Below are 19,465 nucleotides of genomic sequence, written 5' to 3' on the forward strand. Positions count from 1 at the left end.
CACGCAGCCTCATTTTCTCGCGCACGTCCTTGAAGCATTCACTACTATATACACTGGCGTATCGAAGACAACCCTCACCTCCAACAGCACAATCTAAATCCAGACCCCAGAGTCAAAAGAAAACCATTAGCCCTCCCCGCTCTCATCCTCAACTTTGACCCCCCACTCCCACCCCCCACTCTTGCCCCCAGTCTTCCTCACCACTCTCGCCTCGCCCACCACCATCCCCTTATCCACCGCCTTGCACATATCATACACTGTCAATGCTGCCCCCATCACCGCAGTCATCGCCTCCATCTCCACGCCCGTCCGTCCATGACAAGATACCGTCGCGGTAATCACGATGCTGCCGTGCGGGTGAGCGGCGGAGGTTATCAACTCCTCTGTCGTCATCACAGCAGCTGGCGCTGATCTGCTGCTGTTGTTCACGGACAAAACCTCCCCATCAGACATTGGATGTCCAAAGGCATCCTCCGGCGCGCATGCCTGAATATCAACCTCCACTCCCGTAATCCCCAGCCCTGGGTGAGCCAGCGGGATAAAATCTGCCGTCCGCTTCGCGGCCATGATCCCTGCAATGCGTGCGACAGAGAGCACGTCGCCTTTCTTCGTATAGCCCTCCGCCGTCGTTAGGAGGGAGTACGGCTTTGGATTGGAGAAGATGACGCGGCACATGGCAGTGGCAACGCGGGTAGTCTCAGCTTTATGTGAGATGGAGGTCATGTGGACAGTTTGGGAAGGGGTGAGGTGCGGCAGGGACGGGTCGGAGGCCACTGGGAGATCAGGGATGGAGGGTTTGGTGGACGAGTGGGCTTTTGGTAATTGTGTGGTTGGTGGTGGTAGTGGTGTGCCTGTGTTGTCGGAGCATTTCGTTGAAAAGAGGCGGAAATGCGGTGGTGGGAGGGAAGTGTTGTGGAGTAGATAGGTGGGAATCGCAGACCAAAGCGGACTCGGGCATGTTTTACCGAGATGCCCATGGGTATTGCCTTTTAAGCGCGCGGTCCCTAGGGATTGTCTGGAAGTCTCACTGACTGCAATACCATGTTCATCTGAATAAGAAAGCCATCCATTAGCACTATCGGCTGATTCATGGATGACATAAAGTGGGAGCAACGCAAAGCGTGGTACAAGGCAGCGGACATATCTCCATTAAATCATAAGTAGAGTATGGAAATGGTATCAAGTCTCAAAAACATGAGCCAAACGCAATGCAGCCTCATCATAACACAATATCACATTATGCGATGGACCCTTGTTGTCCCAGTATTTCAAACCCAAAAGGACCTGTCAGGAAGAACCAAAAAAAAAGATGCCCATAAACAAAACAGGTATATATAAAAGCAAAACCTACCCACCAATCAAAATCATAGGTCTATTCTTCATATTCTTCAACTCTCCCATGCCAGCATGTTTCGCCTTCTTCCGCTTGACAGCCATGCCAATGATATTGAGTAGCTCTCTTTCCCGCTCATTGACGAGACCTCCATATTCGACCTGACCAGCCCTTTTGGCAGACTCCAACAGGCCGAGCGCTTTCATGGCTTCCTCATCGATCGGTTGCCCATCGTTTTCCTTTCGAATCATGTCCCGCAACGATACCTCTGCATTCCCGAACAAACACACTTTGAGGTTGCCATCGCTGGTGATGCGCAAACGATTACAAGTTCCGCAGAAGTTGTGCGTCATGCTTGTGATGAAACCCACACGTCCTTTGAATCCTGGAACACGATATGTCTTGCTCGTGTCATTCTTGTGATCAGCGACTTTCTCTAGGTTGGGGTATTTCTCCCGAATGATCGTAAGCATTTCCTTGTACGGTAGCATTTTCGCCTGGTTCCACTTATTCCCGTCGAACGGCATGTACTCGATGAACCTGACTTCAAGTGGCTTCTCGCGCCCGAGCTCGACAAAGCGGAGAATCTCCCCATCATTCATCCCACGCATAACTACGCAGTTAATCTTCAGTTTTATCCCCGCCCCTTGCTTATTCATTTCAAGGATACGGGCGATACTCTTCATCACAGCTTCGAGCCCATTACGCCGGGTCATGAGTTGGAACTGAAACGGGTCCAACGTGTCCAGACTTAGGTTGATACCCGTCAACCCAGCCTCTACCATGCTATCCAGTTTTCGATGCAGTGAAATACCATTAGTGGTCAAACACAATTCGCGTAGTCCATCACGACGTAGGCTCCCTATCTGTTGCATCATATGTACGATATCCTTGCGGACGGTCGGTTCGCCACCGGTAAGGCGTATTTTAGTGACGCCTTGAGAGACGAAAAGGGAGGACAAATAGATGATTTCCGGAGTTGTGAGGATCTTGACAGCTGGAGAAAGCTCAACTCCCTCCTCGGGCATGCAATAGAGACATCGCAGGTTGCAACGCTCCGTAACGCTGATGCGGAGGTAGTCGTGTTGCCTGTTGAAGGTGTCTGTCAGGAAGTCGGAGAAGGGTTTCGCATGCTCCAACGTGGATGACCTCGAAGCGCGAGAGGCAGGAATCGAGTCAGGAGTACATGGAAGTGGTGACGGCGATGGCGAGGGCAAAGGCGACGGTGAAGGTGAAGGTGAAGGTGATGGTGATGGTGATGGTGATGGTGATGGTGATGGTGATGGTAGCGTATGAGCTGTCGGACAGTTCTGTATACCAAGGGCCGCTGCAGAACTCTGGAACCGTCGTCGACGCCGAAAATGAGATACACAGCAGGGGGCGGAGAAGCGACAGCGCAAATTGGCTGACGAAGACAACAGCAGAGGAAAACGTCTCTGGAGTAGCTCAGCCATTGTGGTATTGATTATATCCCCAATATCCGGCGCATTGTGGAAAGGCGTGCTGCGAGGATGCACGCAGCAGCTGCCGGTGAGGAGATGAGGCGTAGAGGAGCCTGTCCATGTTTATATCTGCGATGCCAACGCCGGGCCGACTTCCGCGTGGAGATGCGGGGATTAGTCAGGCAACTCCGCATCCAGCGACCCACTCCACGTGACTGCTGCTGTGTATTTTTGCTGCGGGTTTGGATTGGATCGTCTGTATAAACCACCATGGCGCTGGTGGTGATCAAGCTCTTTTGCCCCAGTGGCCTAACAATTTCTGCAGTATGCGTTGTGTGGGTCGGAACAGCGGACATGGCCCATAGCCGGTTATCACGGCCCTTCTGTGCCACCCCATCTTTCACTTCCGAGTAGTCATGTCAAGAGTGGGAGAGTTAGTTAGTTGGTCAGCATATAGACAACTTACTTGCACTCAACTTTGAATAAGGGGAACTGAAATGGCGAAGACTGAGAGAAAGATGCTAGCCGGTGATTTATTTTGGCACAAAATACTACTAACTTAGCAATTGCATCGGCATCAGTGTCCCCGCATCAGCGTCTGTACCCGCTTCTGCAGGCTCTCCTCAAACTGTTCCACGCCATTCTCCTGGATACGCAGCTTCCCTCGCCTCAATATATATACACTGCGCCGTCTCGACTCGTCGTCGTCACCTGGCTCCCTAGTCATTTCTACACTTCCATCTTGGCCCGCTACGGCTCGCTTGTCTTCAACAACGCCCCGTACCAAATACCGGTCATGAGAAACGAGCAGGATAGCGCCGCTGAAAGATGAGAGGTCTTCAATCAGCGCTATTACAGTGTGGAAATCAAGATGCGTCGTGATCTCGTCCAGGACTAATAGGTGTGGCAGATTCCATATTATCCTAGCCATTGCTAGTCGAACCTAGATAACCAAATCTTGTTGAGTAGAAGTACTTATGCAAATAGTCTACTTGCGTAGAGAATATAAACGGAATGGAGTGAGATGAAACGGAACAGGAAACACAAACCAGCTGGCCCCCTGATAACTGTGTGATTGGGACATCCGATGCGGTTCTTCCTATCAGGCCTAATGAACTCAACAATCCACGAGCTTCGCCCTCCCCAAGACTCCCATTAGCGTCGCGACAAATTAATGAAAGAGCAGTCAGTACCGGCTCGGACCGCCCCAGTGCTTTGAGCTCATCCACAGACTGCTGAGAATAGTAGCCAATAGCTACTCTAGGATGGCGGGACACGGTTCCCAGTGTCGGTTGCATGGACCCCATTAGGACCTTTAGCAAAGTCGTTTTCCCACTCCCATTGAGGCCCATGATTCCAACTCGGTCCCCCACGTGGATTACCAGGTCGATGTCGTTGAGAATCGGATCGCTTTTGGGCTTATACCAGAAGTGGACGGATTCCAAAGAGACCAGCGGTCCCGGGAATCTCAGTTCCTGTGGATCGGGAATACTAATCGACACCCCCTTTTCATCCTGCGGGACCTCTATCTCGTCTCTCATGGAGTCGTGATACCCCACGCGATCACGGTTCAGTTTAAATCTTGTACCCTTGGCGCTAACCTGCACGCCCATCCTCTCATTCACTTTCTTCTGGCGAGATTTCGCCATGCGAAGCTTGTTGTCATCGCCAGTCTTCTTGCCCAGCTTGATATTGTCTCGAATGGTCGCCTCCATGTGCGCGACCTGGCGATCCTGAGCTGCTTTCATACGCCCCCAGTAAAGCTTCTGCGCTCCTAAATCCTCCTCGTACGCTGAAATATTGCCCTTGAAGTATGCAAGTGTCTGGTCCTTCAGGATAATAGTTTCCTCGCACACGTTGTTGAGGAAGTCTCTATCATGGGACACAAGTATGACGGTTCTATCGTCATCCACCGCACGCAAATGAGAAAAATAATTCTCCAACCAGACTATCCCCAGAAGGTCGAGGAAATTGGTCGGTTCATCGAGAATCATAATATCTGCTTTCTGCACCAGGCTTCCAGCAAGCATGCAACGCATGCGCCAACCACCCGAGAGCGATTCGAATGGTTGCTCTAAGGACGATTCTTTAAACCCTAGGCCTAGAAGCACTCGTCGTGCCTCGGCCTCGATGTTTGTGATTTTTATCTGCAGATGGTGGTTAATATATCATGTGTCCAGGGCGTTATTTTTCTCCTCTTTTTAGGGTCAACATACTGCTTCATATTGGCATTGCAATTCATTCAAGAGATCTAGAGCTGCCTGCGTCTCCTCCTTAATCTCTGAAGGCTCACCTGCATCCCGATTCTTCTCCACCCTAACTCCTTTCCAGTCAATCTATGCCTTCGTTTATTTATAATTCACGAAAAGTTGCTCGGGGACATTACCACTTACAAATCTGCAGATTCTGCAACCTTTTGCTCAATTACTTTTAGATCCTTTCTCGCCTGCATTCCTCGACAACCACTTCTCAGGCTCGCGTTCTTCTGCGCCAGAAACAGTTCCCGTTCCAGTTCCTCATGACGAAGCTGTCGGATCGCTCGTACCGGTTCTAAGGAGTCCCCCGTCTCTTCTAAAGCATGCGAAAGCACTTTTATTTCCAAAGAAATATGGGGCACGTCAAGTACATGTTAGTATGTAGTCGTCGTCTAAGAAAGATGGGATAATTCACCCTCATCTGAACGGCCGCAGAAATTTTCACATTAGTGCTTACCCCTGATCTTCCTCTCGACATCATTTCTCAACACATCACCTCGCATGACTTCTTGTAAAACAGTCCTTCTGCCATTTGTCCCAGTTTCACCGTAATCATCAGTTGCGAATAAGGCATATTCAGTGAGCGCATCCTGATTACCATCTGTTTGTTGAAGAATAGACACCCGGATGGAGTCTGGAATACTGGGAATGAGCTTTTCAGCCAGTGCACGAAGAATAGCTTCGTGGATAGAGTTAGCAACAAACCAGTCAAAAAAAAAAAAGCAACCCTATGCATGAGAACAATAAAGTAAGCACGGCCGTGCATCCATCCAGATACACTGCCGTATTAGATGCTCATAATAGCTTCAACTGAATCGGAGTCATGTATGCGTTGGGGTGGGGAATTAGAAGCACCAACTAACTCGATTTCCCGGTCCCATTCCTCCCCACTAGACCATAATGGACGCCCGCCTTCAGATGTAAATCAGCATTTGACAGAATCTCAACTCCGTCACTTTTAGCCTTCGACTTCCCGCGGTGTTTGGCTGGTTTGCTCTTTGTGCTGTCGGCCGGTTCGGAGATGGCGGGGTCAGGGCCAGAAGGGATGATGGTGATATTGAGGCCTTGGATGTCAATCTTTACGCGGTAACTATGTTATTTGGTTTCCCTTTTTTCCATTTGGGCCTAGTGGGCTTTCGTACCTCTGTTGAATCCGCATCTCCTCGCACATGGAAGCGTGTCTGTTTGCAGCTGGCGATGATGGCGGGAGCGGTAGCTTGCGATGCCATCTTGGTAGTCGACTTTGTATCAAGGCCCTATCGAAATTTTGGGATATTTGATCAAATATGCTTGTCTGGCGCGCACCGGCTTATGTACCATATATATATATATATATATATATATATATATATATGTGTGTGTGTGTGTGTGAATGATGTATATGATATTACATCGAAGCAAATTACCACGATCTTGTTCACCCACTGAGGATAAAAGAGTCAGTGCCTAGGGGTTAGTGATTAGGGGTTAGAAATTAGATTTAGATAAATTCGAAGCGGACTTGGTTCATGGACAGCATCGTCGGCATCATCTGTAAAACATGCAATCTTGTAGGAAGGCTTTACCACTATACCAAAAAGGATCAATCCTTAAGGTAGCCTCCTATTCCTCAAGAGAGATATATATACGTAGGATTCACATTATCTTTGTCCTTCATTGGTGTAAAAAATACAAGCCTTGCGGGGGGCTGACTTTGTAAAGCTTCGTGCGAGAACAGGGTTAAAAGAAAGGCTTATTAAACGGATATTGTGCAATGATATAGTGCAACGCGCAGCGTGCAGCCATTTCTGTTTTTGGCCAATATCCGTAAACCCCCCCTTCATCACTGACATTCAACAGGTTCGTACGCACATAGTTACAAATGAGTCACAAATGAGTCACAAACGTTTGCGTCAGGTCCTGTCATTATTACAGTTCACATTAACCCTGCGAATAAGGATTGGTCTCGCTCGTTTGTATGTCCATAAGAGTTGAGCGAAACGCTGACTGTGCTTATTGAGCCTAAATAACAACCGTGGAGGCCTCATTCATCTGCCTCCGCGGTACGAAGAATATCAATAATCTCCCGGTCCATGCGTTTCAGTTCCAAGCAAGATAGCTCCCCAAACTTCAGGATATCACAAAGCTCGAGGCCTTCCAAGAGATCCATGCATTCGATTGCCCAGGCCATTATATTCTTTAATTTCGCCTCATCCGATTGTAGGATGCTTTGCAGAGCACGATCTATATTCTCCCACGTACTTGGCTCGCTTGCCCACATATTTTCCACAGTAATAATAGCACCTGGCAAATCCAGGGCGTCGTTGAGCTCCCGTATAATCTTTTCCAGCGCTTCACATGGCGACGACGGGGCATTTGTATGCTGGGCAACCCAAAGCTCCAGCACACTCCAAGTCACATCAAGGAGCTCGAGGCCTTGGAGCTCAAGGGTAATTTTCGATACTACGTTTAGTCGCAGCAGTTCATTGCCTCGCAGCAACTGGAGTGACTCAGCTACCATGCTTCCATAGTGTGGGCATGCGCCAATCATAAGCTCAGGCTCGTCTGGAGAATCTCGAAAATCCTCGATGATGTCAGGGCATGCTTCTTGTCCTTCACCAGCGCTCAGTTTGGACGGTCCAGCGGACGAAGAGTTACCATCAACTGCCGCCTTGGTGTTGAGCGGAGGGGAGTGATCACGTTCATATGCTTTGCCCAATGGCTCAGAACCCCCTTGGGTGGCTTCATCGCCCTGTTTCCTCGGACGGTTAGAATCTGCTTCCGCGTTAGGGGTACCAACGGACGATGTCTTCCGCTGTGGTTGCCCCAAGTTAATCATCGGAAGCTTGCCTTGGGATTTTCCTCGACTATCCCTGTCGAGTGCTTCTGAGATTACATCTGTTGATGGCGGACTCTTTTTTGTTTTAGTTGGTTGAATACCGGAGGCGGTCTGCACAGTTTCATTCAAACCTAACAAGTTGATTTGCCCACTTAATTTCTCCACCGCAGCAGATGATTCCGGCATGGAAGCATGCCCCAAACTATGAAAGTTTCCAAATATTTTATTTGTGGGTTGATCTTCCGCTGTATTTCTCGTTTCTGCAGCGGGACTAGAGTGCGATAGCTGCTGTTCGTTATCCTTCTGTTTTTGTTTGGGTTCCACAATTCGGTCATGGTTGACGCTCGGCGGCAATCTAACGGTGATATGTTTGTTCCTATGCCAGACACGCCGGAAATTCTTCTGTGGTTTGTCATTTATAGATTTCTCAGCTGTGTTCGTGAAAATGCTTCCCGGGGAACAAATTGTCAGATCCATGGCTTTGCTCATTTTGGGGGGGATGAATGGCCGCGCGCCAAAGTTAAATTCCGAGCTATCCAATCGAGGGCCCTGGTTATTTTCCTGTATACGCGATGGCCGTTGAGAACCAAATTCAAACAATAGGGGCTTCGTTGCGGCAAGGGGTTTGGGAGACGTAGGTTTTGTGCTCTTGGCTGAAAATTCAAATGGTCTTGTATCGAAGGACGCCTGAGTGACATGTCTATCAAGCAGGAACGAAATTTTGTTTTGCTGTATTCGGCTGATATGACCTGAAACGTTCGGCTTCCATACTCTGGATGCCCAAAGTAACATATTTTTTACTATATAGCAAGTCTTGACTACAGCCCAGCCTGAAAACAGACTGCTTTCCCAGATGCACACCATCCTCTATTGAATGCGAATGAATAGATATCAGCAAAAGTACCAATATAAAGCCTATGCAACCAAAAGGAGCACTACTTACACGACTCAGATGAATATTATCCTTTACTTCGGAAAATGCCAGCCAGACTCTGATCTCTTCTCCGACACATGTGAAGGCCACTACTGGTGGAACAGAATCGTAGCTGGCCGTAGCCCAGTTACAGAGCTTCTCATTAAGCCGTAGGGCAGCTAATGCCCCATTTGCCGCTTGAGAATAGCAGGACTCGTTTTCAGACAAGAATGAAATACCGCAGGGACGGAGTTCAACCACTGCGAAGGGAAAGCAAATGAGCTGATCTTGAGATAGGCTGGTGGCCTTGTCCTTTGCCCATTCACGAAGGCCTCTAATCGGAGAGGATATCAGGCCAGCAGATCGCAGGTCACCGAGCACTTCAAGGGAGAAGTTCGTCACAATTTCTGTTGAACGGAGGGATACGGGGATATCGTTGTTAATTGTGTATCCGTAGGTAAAATCCGGCTTCGGGTAATCCTCCGTGGATCTCTTCTGATCATCCCACAGTATGTTTTCCTCCCTGGGTAGATAAAACAATTAAAGGTCTCTTCCCAACAGCCTCTGGGGGAGAGAGGATACGTACAGAGAAAATTGCTCAAACAGTTTCCTTTTTATTCAGCCGTTAGATGGACAAAGGTGCTATCTCGGAATGTGGAAGGCTTACTTACTGTTGATTCTCTGCAGCCGGGGAAATGTCCTTATACCGTTTGAAAATGCCTCGCAGCAGATGTTTCCATTCGGGCTGCGGAGCATGTACCTTGGCTAGATTCTGAGCTTTCTTTGCTATGCTGAAGCAGTGCTCTATTTGCTGCCACAAATCCGCAGACAATACAGGGCTCTGGGTGGAGTCATCATGCGAAGATATTTGGGGGTTTTTAATGTCCTCACCACAACCTCTAACTAGACGTGCCTTTGATGTTGTTTTGATGGGACTTTCGGCCCAGTCAGGTATCGAGCCACCGAAGTCTAAAAGGGCTTGCCTGTATAGTTCAACATCATCTGGAAGATCTCCGTTTCCTTCCTTAGGGAGAATCATTTTAGTGTAAGTCATCCCATTGCTTTGCAAATGTCGTCGATCGATATTAGGCTTATCAGGAGGCATTTTAAGCGTGCTATGGACACTATCCAATAACCAGGAGCTGGGATGCTATCTGGTTTGAATCTTCCACTCAATTTTGAATGGAGATAGAAAACGTGCCTAACTATAGTAACGTGATCAACCCACCTACCTAGGTAACGATCACTAACGATCGCGGTTTTGCTTAACGTGATCACCCACCTAACGACCGCTCCCACCTAACGATCACTAATTTTGTCATCCTCAACATTCATATCCATATTCTTCATCAACATGTAATATGATCAATGAACACATTATTCAGTTAGCAATTGATGAACTTAATAAAGAATTGATTTCTAATTACACTACTACTGTCAAAAAATATGAAATCAATTGTATTACATTGATACAGCAGTTCAAAGATCAGCAGATTTTAAAATCAGAAGCTATTTCAATCTTCTACTGAATATTTACAGATTTCAAAAAGCAAATCCTTCTATCTCATATAATTCATCTAATAAAGTGTGACTTTGTTGTTACATTTCAAATCCTTGTAAATTTAATTGAAGAGATTGTCAAATAGTCAATTAAATAAAATTGAATGTAACATTTCTATCAACACTATAGGAATCAAATTCAGAGTATTTATTTACAAATAATTAATCATTCAAAAAAAACTGTAAATAACTCTTTACATTTCAATCATTATTTCATATTTATATTACTATCATTTAATTATAATTTTGTGATTTTTAATGTAATTGATGATTAACTTACTGTCTGTTATTCAACTGCAGAAGAAGATCATAAAATATAAAATTAAATATTTAAATATTTATAATTTTGATGAAAAAGATTTTTTATTAGATTTTTTACAAGTTGTTAAGTGAATTGTCTCAATTAAACCTCTCAAATTCAAACACAATAAGGATGTATTTTAAAATGAAAGTAGAGAATTCATTTCATTACTTACAATCATTTGCATAGATGAAATAGCTTTTTCATTTGTTTTTATATATAAAGAAGAATTATGTGATATGTAAGATATCCGATTGAAGGATTTTGATGATGAAAAGAATAAAGTATACTTTACTGTCTCGGAAAATAAAGTGCAATAATGATGAATATAAGTTTATTTGACTGCAGTAAATATTCAATTCTTTTATAAAAATAAAAACAGATTACAGCTGATAATTATTTATATTGAATGATCATTCTTCTCATATCAATATGAAATTCATCAATTATATAAATCAAATTTGAATATTATTGATAGTTTTTTTTTTTTATTTTATTTATCATTTACAACTGCTGAATCTGATGATGTTTGAATCTTTAAAAAAAGTTTATTCAAATAAATTAATGAGAATATATGAACTGAATTAAATCTCATTCACATTATAAAAAGAGATTTTTGATGATTATTTAAAAAGATGTAAAAAATTACTATTATATTTTTTAATATTGAGATTGTATTTATTGCTGTTAACATCTCATTATTATTATTATTATTATTCCATTATAGATGTAGCGTACGCAGCTCAGTAGGATAATACACGTCTGATTCTCTAAAAGATGAAGATGGGCGGACGCCCTTATATATACATGCTTGTTTATTTACAGTGATTGATTCCTGCGGAAGGAGCGATCGCAGGGTTATAAAAGGAAGGATAGAAGCCTTGAGTAGGGGCGGAAGAAGGAAGGGGTGGAGCGGAAGCTCTGGGAATCAGCGAGGGGTGGGTAGGGGCGTAAGTACGCCACAATAGATGTATGCAGTCAGTGACTATGACATTTACCTGAAATACTTCAGGATTTTTCAACTTAAAAATAAGCTAATATACAAAATCAATTTAATACATGCAATAGTAGAATTCTAGCCCAGAATTAAACAACTATTCAAACTATTCAATATAGAAAAGAATGTCAAAAGAATAACAACAGATCAATACATTCAATTTAAAACAAATGAAATAAAGAGTATAAAAAACAGCAGTTATTAAAAGAAAAGAAAGCATTCACAAACCAAACTTTTCAAAACAAGTCAAAATTAAAAATAATCAAAATGAAATAAATTTCAAAACAAAAGTAATAAAATAAAAATAAAAACAAGAACAATAATTAAAGTAAATACATAGAAATAAAAGAAAAAAATAAAAATAAAAATTGAATTCATTATCAGATCAAGCTATTTAATTGAAATCTTGTAGCAATATTTGATTCTTTTAAATATTCAATCAAAAATTCATTTCCAGTTTTTGTATTGAATAAAAGTTTTAAATTTAACTGTCTCAATTCAAACTTCTCTCTCAATCTCAATCTTAACTCTGTATGCTTTGTACAAATTAACTCTGTATGCTTTGTACAAAGTAAAAGAAGATGCTTTAGATTTTCATATAACAGACAATCTGAATATACATTATTTAAATCATTTCTAATCTTTGTTAAATATGATTTATAATAACCATGTCCAAGCTTTAGCTGCATTATTGTAGCAAAAAGTTTCTTTTTATATTTTATTGAGCAAGCTTTCCATTTTGGCTTAGTTTTAAACCTGGAATAATGTACACTCTCTTTTTGTAAAAACCAGATATCTTGCTATTTTTGCAAATATAATTCTCTTATTTTTCTCTTAATATAAGCTCATAATATAATTCTTTGAAAGCAGACTTCTAATTCAGTTGCTTTTTTTGCAGCTTTATCAGCCATTTCATTGCCATATATACCCATATGAGCAGGCACCCAGTGAAGATGAATAGAACAATTGAATGAGATTTTTCTTTGAATATTTTGAAGTCTTTCAAAATCAGCTCTAGCATTGGTTGTAACTCTTTTTGAATTGATGAATACTTTGGGTACATTTCAGAAATACATTAACTGAGCTTTATGTGATCTCCTCAATGAGATCGCTTCATTGTACATGAATGATATTTTGATCTTCACTGATGGATTGCTTGCTGAGTATTGTAAGCATATATGATAAGTGCTTGACTGTCTATGAAAAGCTGGACTGCAGATGGACATTGATAAATGCAACTTTGAAATTAAATTTACAACTTATATAGAATTCATCATTAAAGCTGAAAAAAGTGTATATATGAATTCTAAGAAGATGGAAGCAATTCTCAACTGAGAGACATCAGTCTCAGTATAAGAGGTTATAAGTTTTCTAGAGTTCACTAACTTTTATTGAAGATTCATCAAGAAATTCTCTGATATCATACAATCACTAATGAATTTGATCTGAAAAGACACTGTATTTCAATGAATGGATGAAGCAGACGCAGCATTCAAAAGGCTGAAATATATATTCATAAACACTTCAATGCTATAATCATTCAATTCAGATAAATATATAATTCTTGAAATAGATATCTCAGATTATATAGTAGATGAGATACTGATGCAATATAATAATGACGATGTTCTACAATTTTGTGTCTTCACTTTGAAAAAGATATCATTTGCTGAATGCAATTATAAAATCTACAATAAGAAGGTTTTAATGATTATATAATATTTTGAAAAATGAAAGTCTGAACTCGTAAATGTTGAGAGATTTGAGATTGTTATTAATTATAAAAATCTAGAGTACTTCACAATCACTTGTAAGCTCACTGAAAAACATATGCATTAATTGTTGTTTTTTAATTATTTTTTATTCACAATTCATTTTTAATCTAAAGTAGAGAACATTTTTATGAATGCTTTATTCTGCTGTGAACAAAATATATCATCTGATGACTTGAATGATAAATGGAAACATTAAAAGCATTGATTAATCAACTTTGCAATTATAAAAGATTCTACACAACCAGATGAATCTTGTATATGTATCAATCAATTTTAAACTTAAAAGCCCTCATTTAAAAAACAATGAAGATTAACAGCACAGGCAGATGAATTCTGACAACCGACTGCTGAAATCATACAAAGCAGAGCATCTCAATTCCCCACAGATATATACTTAAAAACAAATATCTCAACATGTTCAATTGATGATGACAATTGCTTACACTTTTAAAATAGATGATGAGTCTCTGATTCAAAACCTCTACAAATATGAATCATGCAAGAAAGTCATGATTCACTGATGACTGAGCACTCAGAATATGAAATCATATATTACATTATCATCTGAAATTATTACTGATCAGATATGTTGAAGAATATACACTGATTCATATACAACTGTGATTATTGTGGCTCAGTGATAGTATGATATGAATAGTGAAAAGAGATGCTGAAGCCTTTACTTATCTCTGAATGAACTTGATGTGATATAGCTATTGATTTTGCAGTTTCCTTGTTTGAAAGTGGAGATTCTACAAACATTCTAATTATTGTCAACTGACTCAGCAAGGGTGTAATACTATAGCTCTGTGTCAAGATGAACATTGAAGTAGTTGCAGATGCTTTCATCAAAAACTCATTTTATCATATACATGATCTACCTTCATTCATTGTGTCAGATAAAGACAGTCAATTCGTCAGCACACTTTGAGCTTGCATAATACACTGAGATTGCAATTAACAGTTGAGATTCTGTCACAACAGGCATAAGCTTATTCTTCCTTCTACACAGATATAATTTAGAGGTTTTGAACTTCTCTGAAATTTTCTGATAAACTGCATACACTCACAGCCTTATACAAACAGTAAAAAATATTTTGAGCAAGTTAAAAAAAGCTTATAATTGAGCAGAAGCTTCAATAATCAGCATTCAGTAAGATTATGAAAACCAAATAAATATCAAAATAAATTTTGCAATTCAATATCATATAAAAAATAAAATCTGATTGAATTTCAGAAATATAAAAATGGACCATCTCTTGCATACACTAAGTTACTGTCATATCAAGTATACAGCGAAGGAAGTGTTAGATATATATAATTATCAACTCAACACTTCACCTGACATTCACAATGTCTTTCATATAAACCTGCTCCAACCTGCGGCTGAGGATCTATTCCCCTCACAGAGAACCTTCAATTGCCAGCCACTTGTGACTTATCATTATAGAAGAAAATAACAAGTTCAAATGAGAAATCAAAGCAATTCTTGATAATAAAACCAATCACCACTGCTGTGAATATCTCATCAAATAAGTAGAATACAATCGTCCGATCTGACAACCTGTATTCATCTTGAAGAACACCGCCACTCTCAATATCTACAAGTCTACACTCATCTCAGTTGAAGAGGATAATGTGATGAATTAACATTTATTAATAGTTAATTTACACAATCAACTCCTCTTCTGCACCTATTTGTTTCTGTCATCGTGATTTCATATAACTCTCAATGTTTTTTCACTTCATGCTTTGCATTTGTATAGTCTCTAACAATTCTTCTGTGTAGTTTTTAATGTTCTTTTATTTCATACTCTGCATTTGTGTAATTTCTAATGATTTTTTCATGTAGCTCTTAACATTCTTTCACTTCACATTTTATTATGAAGTGGTTTCTGATATTCTTCTACTTTAATCTTTTTTTTATAAAAATCTTCTTTATATAACCTTTTCTTCTGATCTCTTTTCTCTGTCTTTTCTTAATCAATTCATAATCTGTATTTAAAATAGTGTTAGATTGTTAATTGAAGTATACTCATTACATAATTCATTTCTGATTTATGATCTCTCTTCTCTCTCATATTTTCAATCTTCTACTCAGATGATTTTCACATTTTATACAAACAATTTCAAATTGTGAACACTGTAGCATTTTAAATCATTCTCACTGTGTAAATACTTCAATTCTCACATCTCAGAATTCAGAAAACCCTCTCTCTCAATTTTATATTGTGATATTTCTCTCAAAACTCTGCTGCTTCTCAAGTATAAGCTTTCTTCAAAGCCACTGATTGAAATTTACATGTTTATTAACAGTAATAATCAACTGTGTGTATTATTGAACGCCCTCTTTCAATCAAAAAAGATGTTCATATCACCATTCAATTCAGAGAATTTTTAATATGATGCATTATCTCTCTGTGATCTGACATATCACATTCAGAATTCACCTTCCATCTTTATTTATAATGTTTAAAATAATATCTCTAATACATTGACTGAACTGCCTTCTCTTGAAAGAGGTGCCACAAAGGCTGATTCATTATCACTGAATATAATCAATTCAGATGATAGTTTAAAAGCTTTTTTCAAACTTTTAAATCTTCAAAACAATATTTTCATTGACTTAGCAATTTTTATTAATGATATGCTTTAAAATATTAATGAACTTCATCAGTTTATTCAGCAAGATGATGATTTTGCAAATTCAAAAACTGTTTATTCATATTCTGAATGTCTTTCATTTATATTCTGTGATATTTTTAAATATTATTAAAAATTCTAAAAGAGGTCTGATGATTGAAATAGAAATTTTTAAATAAATGATAACATTCATATTCTGAATCATCAGCAGATTCACTCTGTTTGTTGTAATATTGATGTTGATATGCTTTGCTTCTACAGCATAAGTGATGACTTTCTCAGCAATGAACAATTCAGAAAATGCAAGTAAGAGCCACAACAATTAAAAAAATTAATTATAAAGCAGTTTTATATTACCTCTGCATCAGTTATAAAAGATTTCTCCACAGCTCTTCATTTTTATTTTTTATTGCTACAGCTCAACAAGCATCTGCAGTTCTTTTCTTAACTGTTTGAAGAGGCTTTGGCAAGTTGCATGAGAGTGTGCAGCCAACCGGTCGCTCAGCTCCTCACAAGGTTGGAAAAACTCAGCATGAGCGCGGTGAGGGGAGAAAGGGCCACAGAGACAGGCTGTGGTGATGGCTCCCCGAGGATGACACACAGCTCCTGAGCATGATGGAGGAGCGCCGACCCTGGCCGGAGATAGAGAGGTGTTTTCCAGAGAGGACGGAATCAGCACTGCGCCAGCGGGTGTCTACACTTCAGAAACAGGAGAGGGGAATGCATACAGTCAAACCCACCAGTGTCACAGCCGAATCTGCAACGGGTGAGACGTAATGCTACTCCATGTCCATGTACATGAAAGTGATATCATGATCGATCATAAGGTGGCCTTAAGGTGGCCTCTCCTAGCCGTTCATTAACGGCCCTTGGGTAGGCAGGTGAGGGTAGGGTGGCCTTGAATAAAACTGAAGAAGCCGAGCCCGCCTGTCCATCACACTGTCATGCAATCTCCTCTTCTACTGTACGCAGCCACAGCCGAATGATACCTACCCTCTTGTCCCTCCCCACGGTGATCCGCATGCGACAGCTGGTGGAAGGGACGCCATTGCTGCATGAGTTCTATTTTCAGTCTTCGCCCTCAATGCCTGGGGAGAGCAACCTTGGAACCCGAGACGAGCACCCCGTGACTGCCCCCCATTTCTTGGTATACCCGAGCGTCCCCGGCCCTGGTTGGCAGCCCGGAGCGACATCCCGCATCAACGCCCCTTTCCACCATCCTGATACGCAAGCCTCCCGGAGTATGAGGCTCTGTTTGATGGCTCAGCGCTCCTCAATTCCTCCGCATCCACAACATTATAGCTGCTGAAGAAATGCACAATGCTCAACCTGAAAGTAGTTCTGGTGATATTAGAATAGGCGACAGCAAATCAAGAAATTCACACCATATTTGAAGCAGAGTCTGTGAAGATCACAGATCTACAAGAAGAAGTGCAGTGTTTGAAGAAGTGGAACACTGAGCTAAAAATCAAACACTCTGCAGAGCTGATTGGGAACAATGAGGATATCCACAGGCTTAAGGCTAAGGTCATTGAGCTGGAGCATTGATGTCAATGCTCAATATGCTATAGCATTTCTTCAGAGTGGAAAACTCTTCTGTGTGGACACAGATTCTGTTCAAAATATCTCTCTTCTGAGTCAAAGATCTGTGGATCATATAGTTGAGATTTTTCACTGATTATATAAAGAGTTATTAGATAGCAAATGCTTTGTCTGCAGTACTAGATTCGTACGATCATAGTTTTGTAATAGGGACATTGATAGGAGAAAAGGTAGAGAAAACAACAGAAAGTCATTAATCAGCTTAGCATGAAATTGCATAGCTCACATCTATTTCCACCTCACACCAGCACTTTGTGATGTTATTTTGCGCATTAGAAGCTCGGGGTATGGATGCTCTTCAGTCATACCAACAAGACAGATCAACTTATGACAACAATGTTTATACTCTTAAATCAACTTATTATGATAGTATATTCAAGCTATACACAACTCATCTCACCGAGTCTGAAGGCCTAGGCTGTTGCTCTGAGTATATTATGACTCAGTTCAAAGACTGGTCGATGATCAGTGATCTGAGAACCTTTCAACACAGAGAATCTGCGTATCTAAATGCTCATATCTGAGCAAAAAAAAAAGAAAGTAACTCAATCAACAGTGATATAATGTGCAACTGACCAGCTTTCAGCTTTCTGTGTCATCTGCATATTTTAGATTTATATATGATCACTAATTCTCTTTTTCCATTCTTTTATCTCCTTCTTATGCAAATCTGAAGCAAAATAGAAGCAATTAATATCCGATATTCATTTGTAGGGCAATATAATTAGCAATATCATTAACATTATCAAGATGAAAATACTTTTAGAATTCTCAATTTATTATTACAGATAAAGGTCTGGAAAAAGATGGCTTTGATTGAGTCAAAAACAGAAGTTATACATTGTTAAAATCATCAAAAAAGTTCTTAAAGATTATGTTTTATGAGATTAGATTTGAAAGTTGAATGATATTAAAATCTTTAAATATGCACTAATTATCAAAAAATCAAACAGCTTTTCAAACAAGATAATTTTGTGAGTCTGCTTCTTCACACCCTGAAATGTTGCTTTTATGATACTATTTTTCTTGAACTTTGAGATGGAATTTTGATGAAGTAATTTTTTACAGTGCTTCAGACTGATCTGAGCTGTTGAAAGTTCTTTAGAAAAGATAAATCTGTTCTTCCCAAGCCTTCTTCTCTTTAATTCAAAGTTCAGTATGTATGTATGTATGTATAGGTTTAACGTCCCGGAGAAAACACGGGCAGCGCCCGTGTTTCAGAAGCCTCCCGAAGGGCATGGAGACGTGCTACGCTGGAGAGATTTCTATGTACACAGAGAGAGAGAGAAAACAGAATCCAGGTGGCAACCCTTGAGAAGACTCAGCTCATTGCAAAGGATTTTTCTGAGCTGCGCATCCACTTCTGGCCCGACGTATGGCCATTCATGGTGGGGCTATAGTGTGGTTCCCTGAGGGGACCGCCGCTGCCGTGCCTGGAAGGCTTTATAGTGAGCAGAGAGGGATACCTCTCTCAGTTGATCAGAAAGCTGTCTGTGCTTCTAACATCAGAAGAAAGACAGACAAGATAAATAATGAAAGAAAGAGAGGGAAAGTGTGTGTTCTGAAATGAAAAGAATAAAAGAGAGAGGGAAAGTGTGTGTTCTGAAATGAAAAGAATAAAAGAGAGAGGTGAAGGAAAGACTGTGTCATCTGCAACACCTTGCAGTCACGTGACATGGCACAGACCCGGGGGAAAAGAGAGGAGAGAGCACTACAGAAGGTTGTGAAAGGAAAAGAGCAGAGAATGACAGAGAGAGCAAAGAAAAGAAGGAAGAAGAAGCATTTGAGCCGATAGAGACAAGGGCAAACGAGAGGAAAACAAAGCA

General features: G+C 41.0%; 4 protein-coding genes across 4 annotated transcripts; 1 reads left to right on the top strand and 3 right to left on the bottom strand.

The window, feature by feature from the left end:
- Positions 1–126: 126 nt before the first annotated feature.
- Positions 127–2,787, bottom strand: HCAG_02176 (molybdenum cofactor biosynthesis protein 1 A; the record flags this gene model as incomplete). Its single annotated transcript, XM_001541955.1, has 4 exons — positions 127–1,144; positions 1,352–2,422; positions 2,520–2,630; positions 2,744–2,787. 4 exons carry the CDS (start codon positions 2,785–2,787, stop codon positions 127–129), a joined length of 2,244 nt encoding a protein of 747 aa, XP_001542005.1.
- Positions 2,788–3,352: 565 nt separating this feature from the next.
- On the bottom strand, positions 3,353–6,259 carry HCAG_02177 (conserved hypothetical protein; the record flags this gene model as incomplete). The annotated part of the gene is made up of 7 exons (XM_001541956.1): positions 3,353–3,718; positions 3,969–4,922; positions 4,992–5,091; positions 5,169–5,181; positions 5,488–5,709; positions 5,894–6,107; positions 6,173–6,259. 7 exons carry the CDS (start codon positions 6,257–6,259, stop codon positions 3,353–3,355), a joined length of 1,956 nt encoding a protein of 651 aa, XP_001542006.1.
- A 794-nt stretch (positions 6,260–7,053) lies between these two features.
- On the bottom strand, positions 7,054–9,866 carry HCAG_02178 (predicted protein; the record flags this gene model as incomplete). Its single annotated transcript, XM_001541957.1, has 4 exons — positions 7,054–8,715; positions 8,792–9,284; positions 9,348–9,371; positions 9,433–9,866. The coding sequence occupies 4 exons, from the start codon at positions 9,864–9,866 to the stop codon at positions 7,054–7,056; spliced, it is 2,613 nt and encodes an 870-aa protein (XP_001542007.1).
- Positions 9,867–18,445: 8,579 nt separating this feature from the next.
- HCAG_02179 (predicted protein) lies at positions 18,446–18,954 on the top strand (the record flags this gene model as incomplete). Its single annotated transcript, XM_001541958.1, has 2 exons — positions 18,446–18,482; positions 18,818–18,954. 2 exons carry the CDS (start codon positions 18,446–18,448, stop codon positions 18,952–18,954), a joined length of 174 nt encoding a protein of 57 aa, XP_001542008.1.
- Positions 18,955–19,465: the final 511 nt, after the last annotated feature.

The sequence above is a fragment of the Histoplasma capsulatum genome, genomic scaffold (assembly GCF_000149585.1).
Source record: "Histoplasma capsulatum NAm1 scaffold_2 genomic scaffold, whole genome shotgun sequence".
Lineage (NCBI taxonomy): Eukaryota > Fungi > Ascomycota > Eurotiomycetes > Onygenales > Ajellomycetaceae > Histoplasma > Histoplasma mississippiense.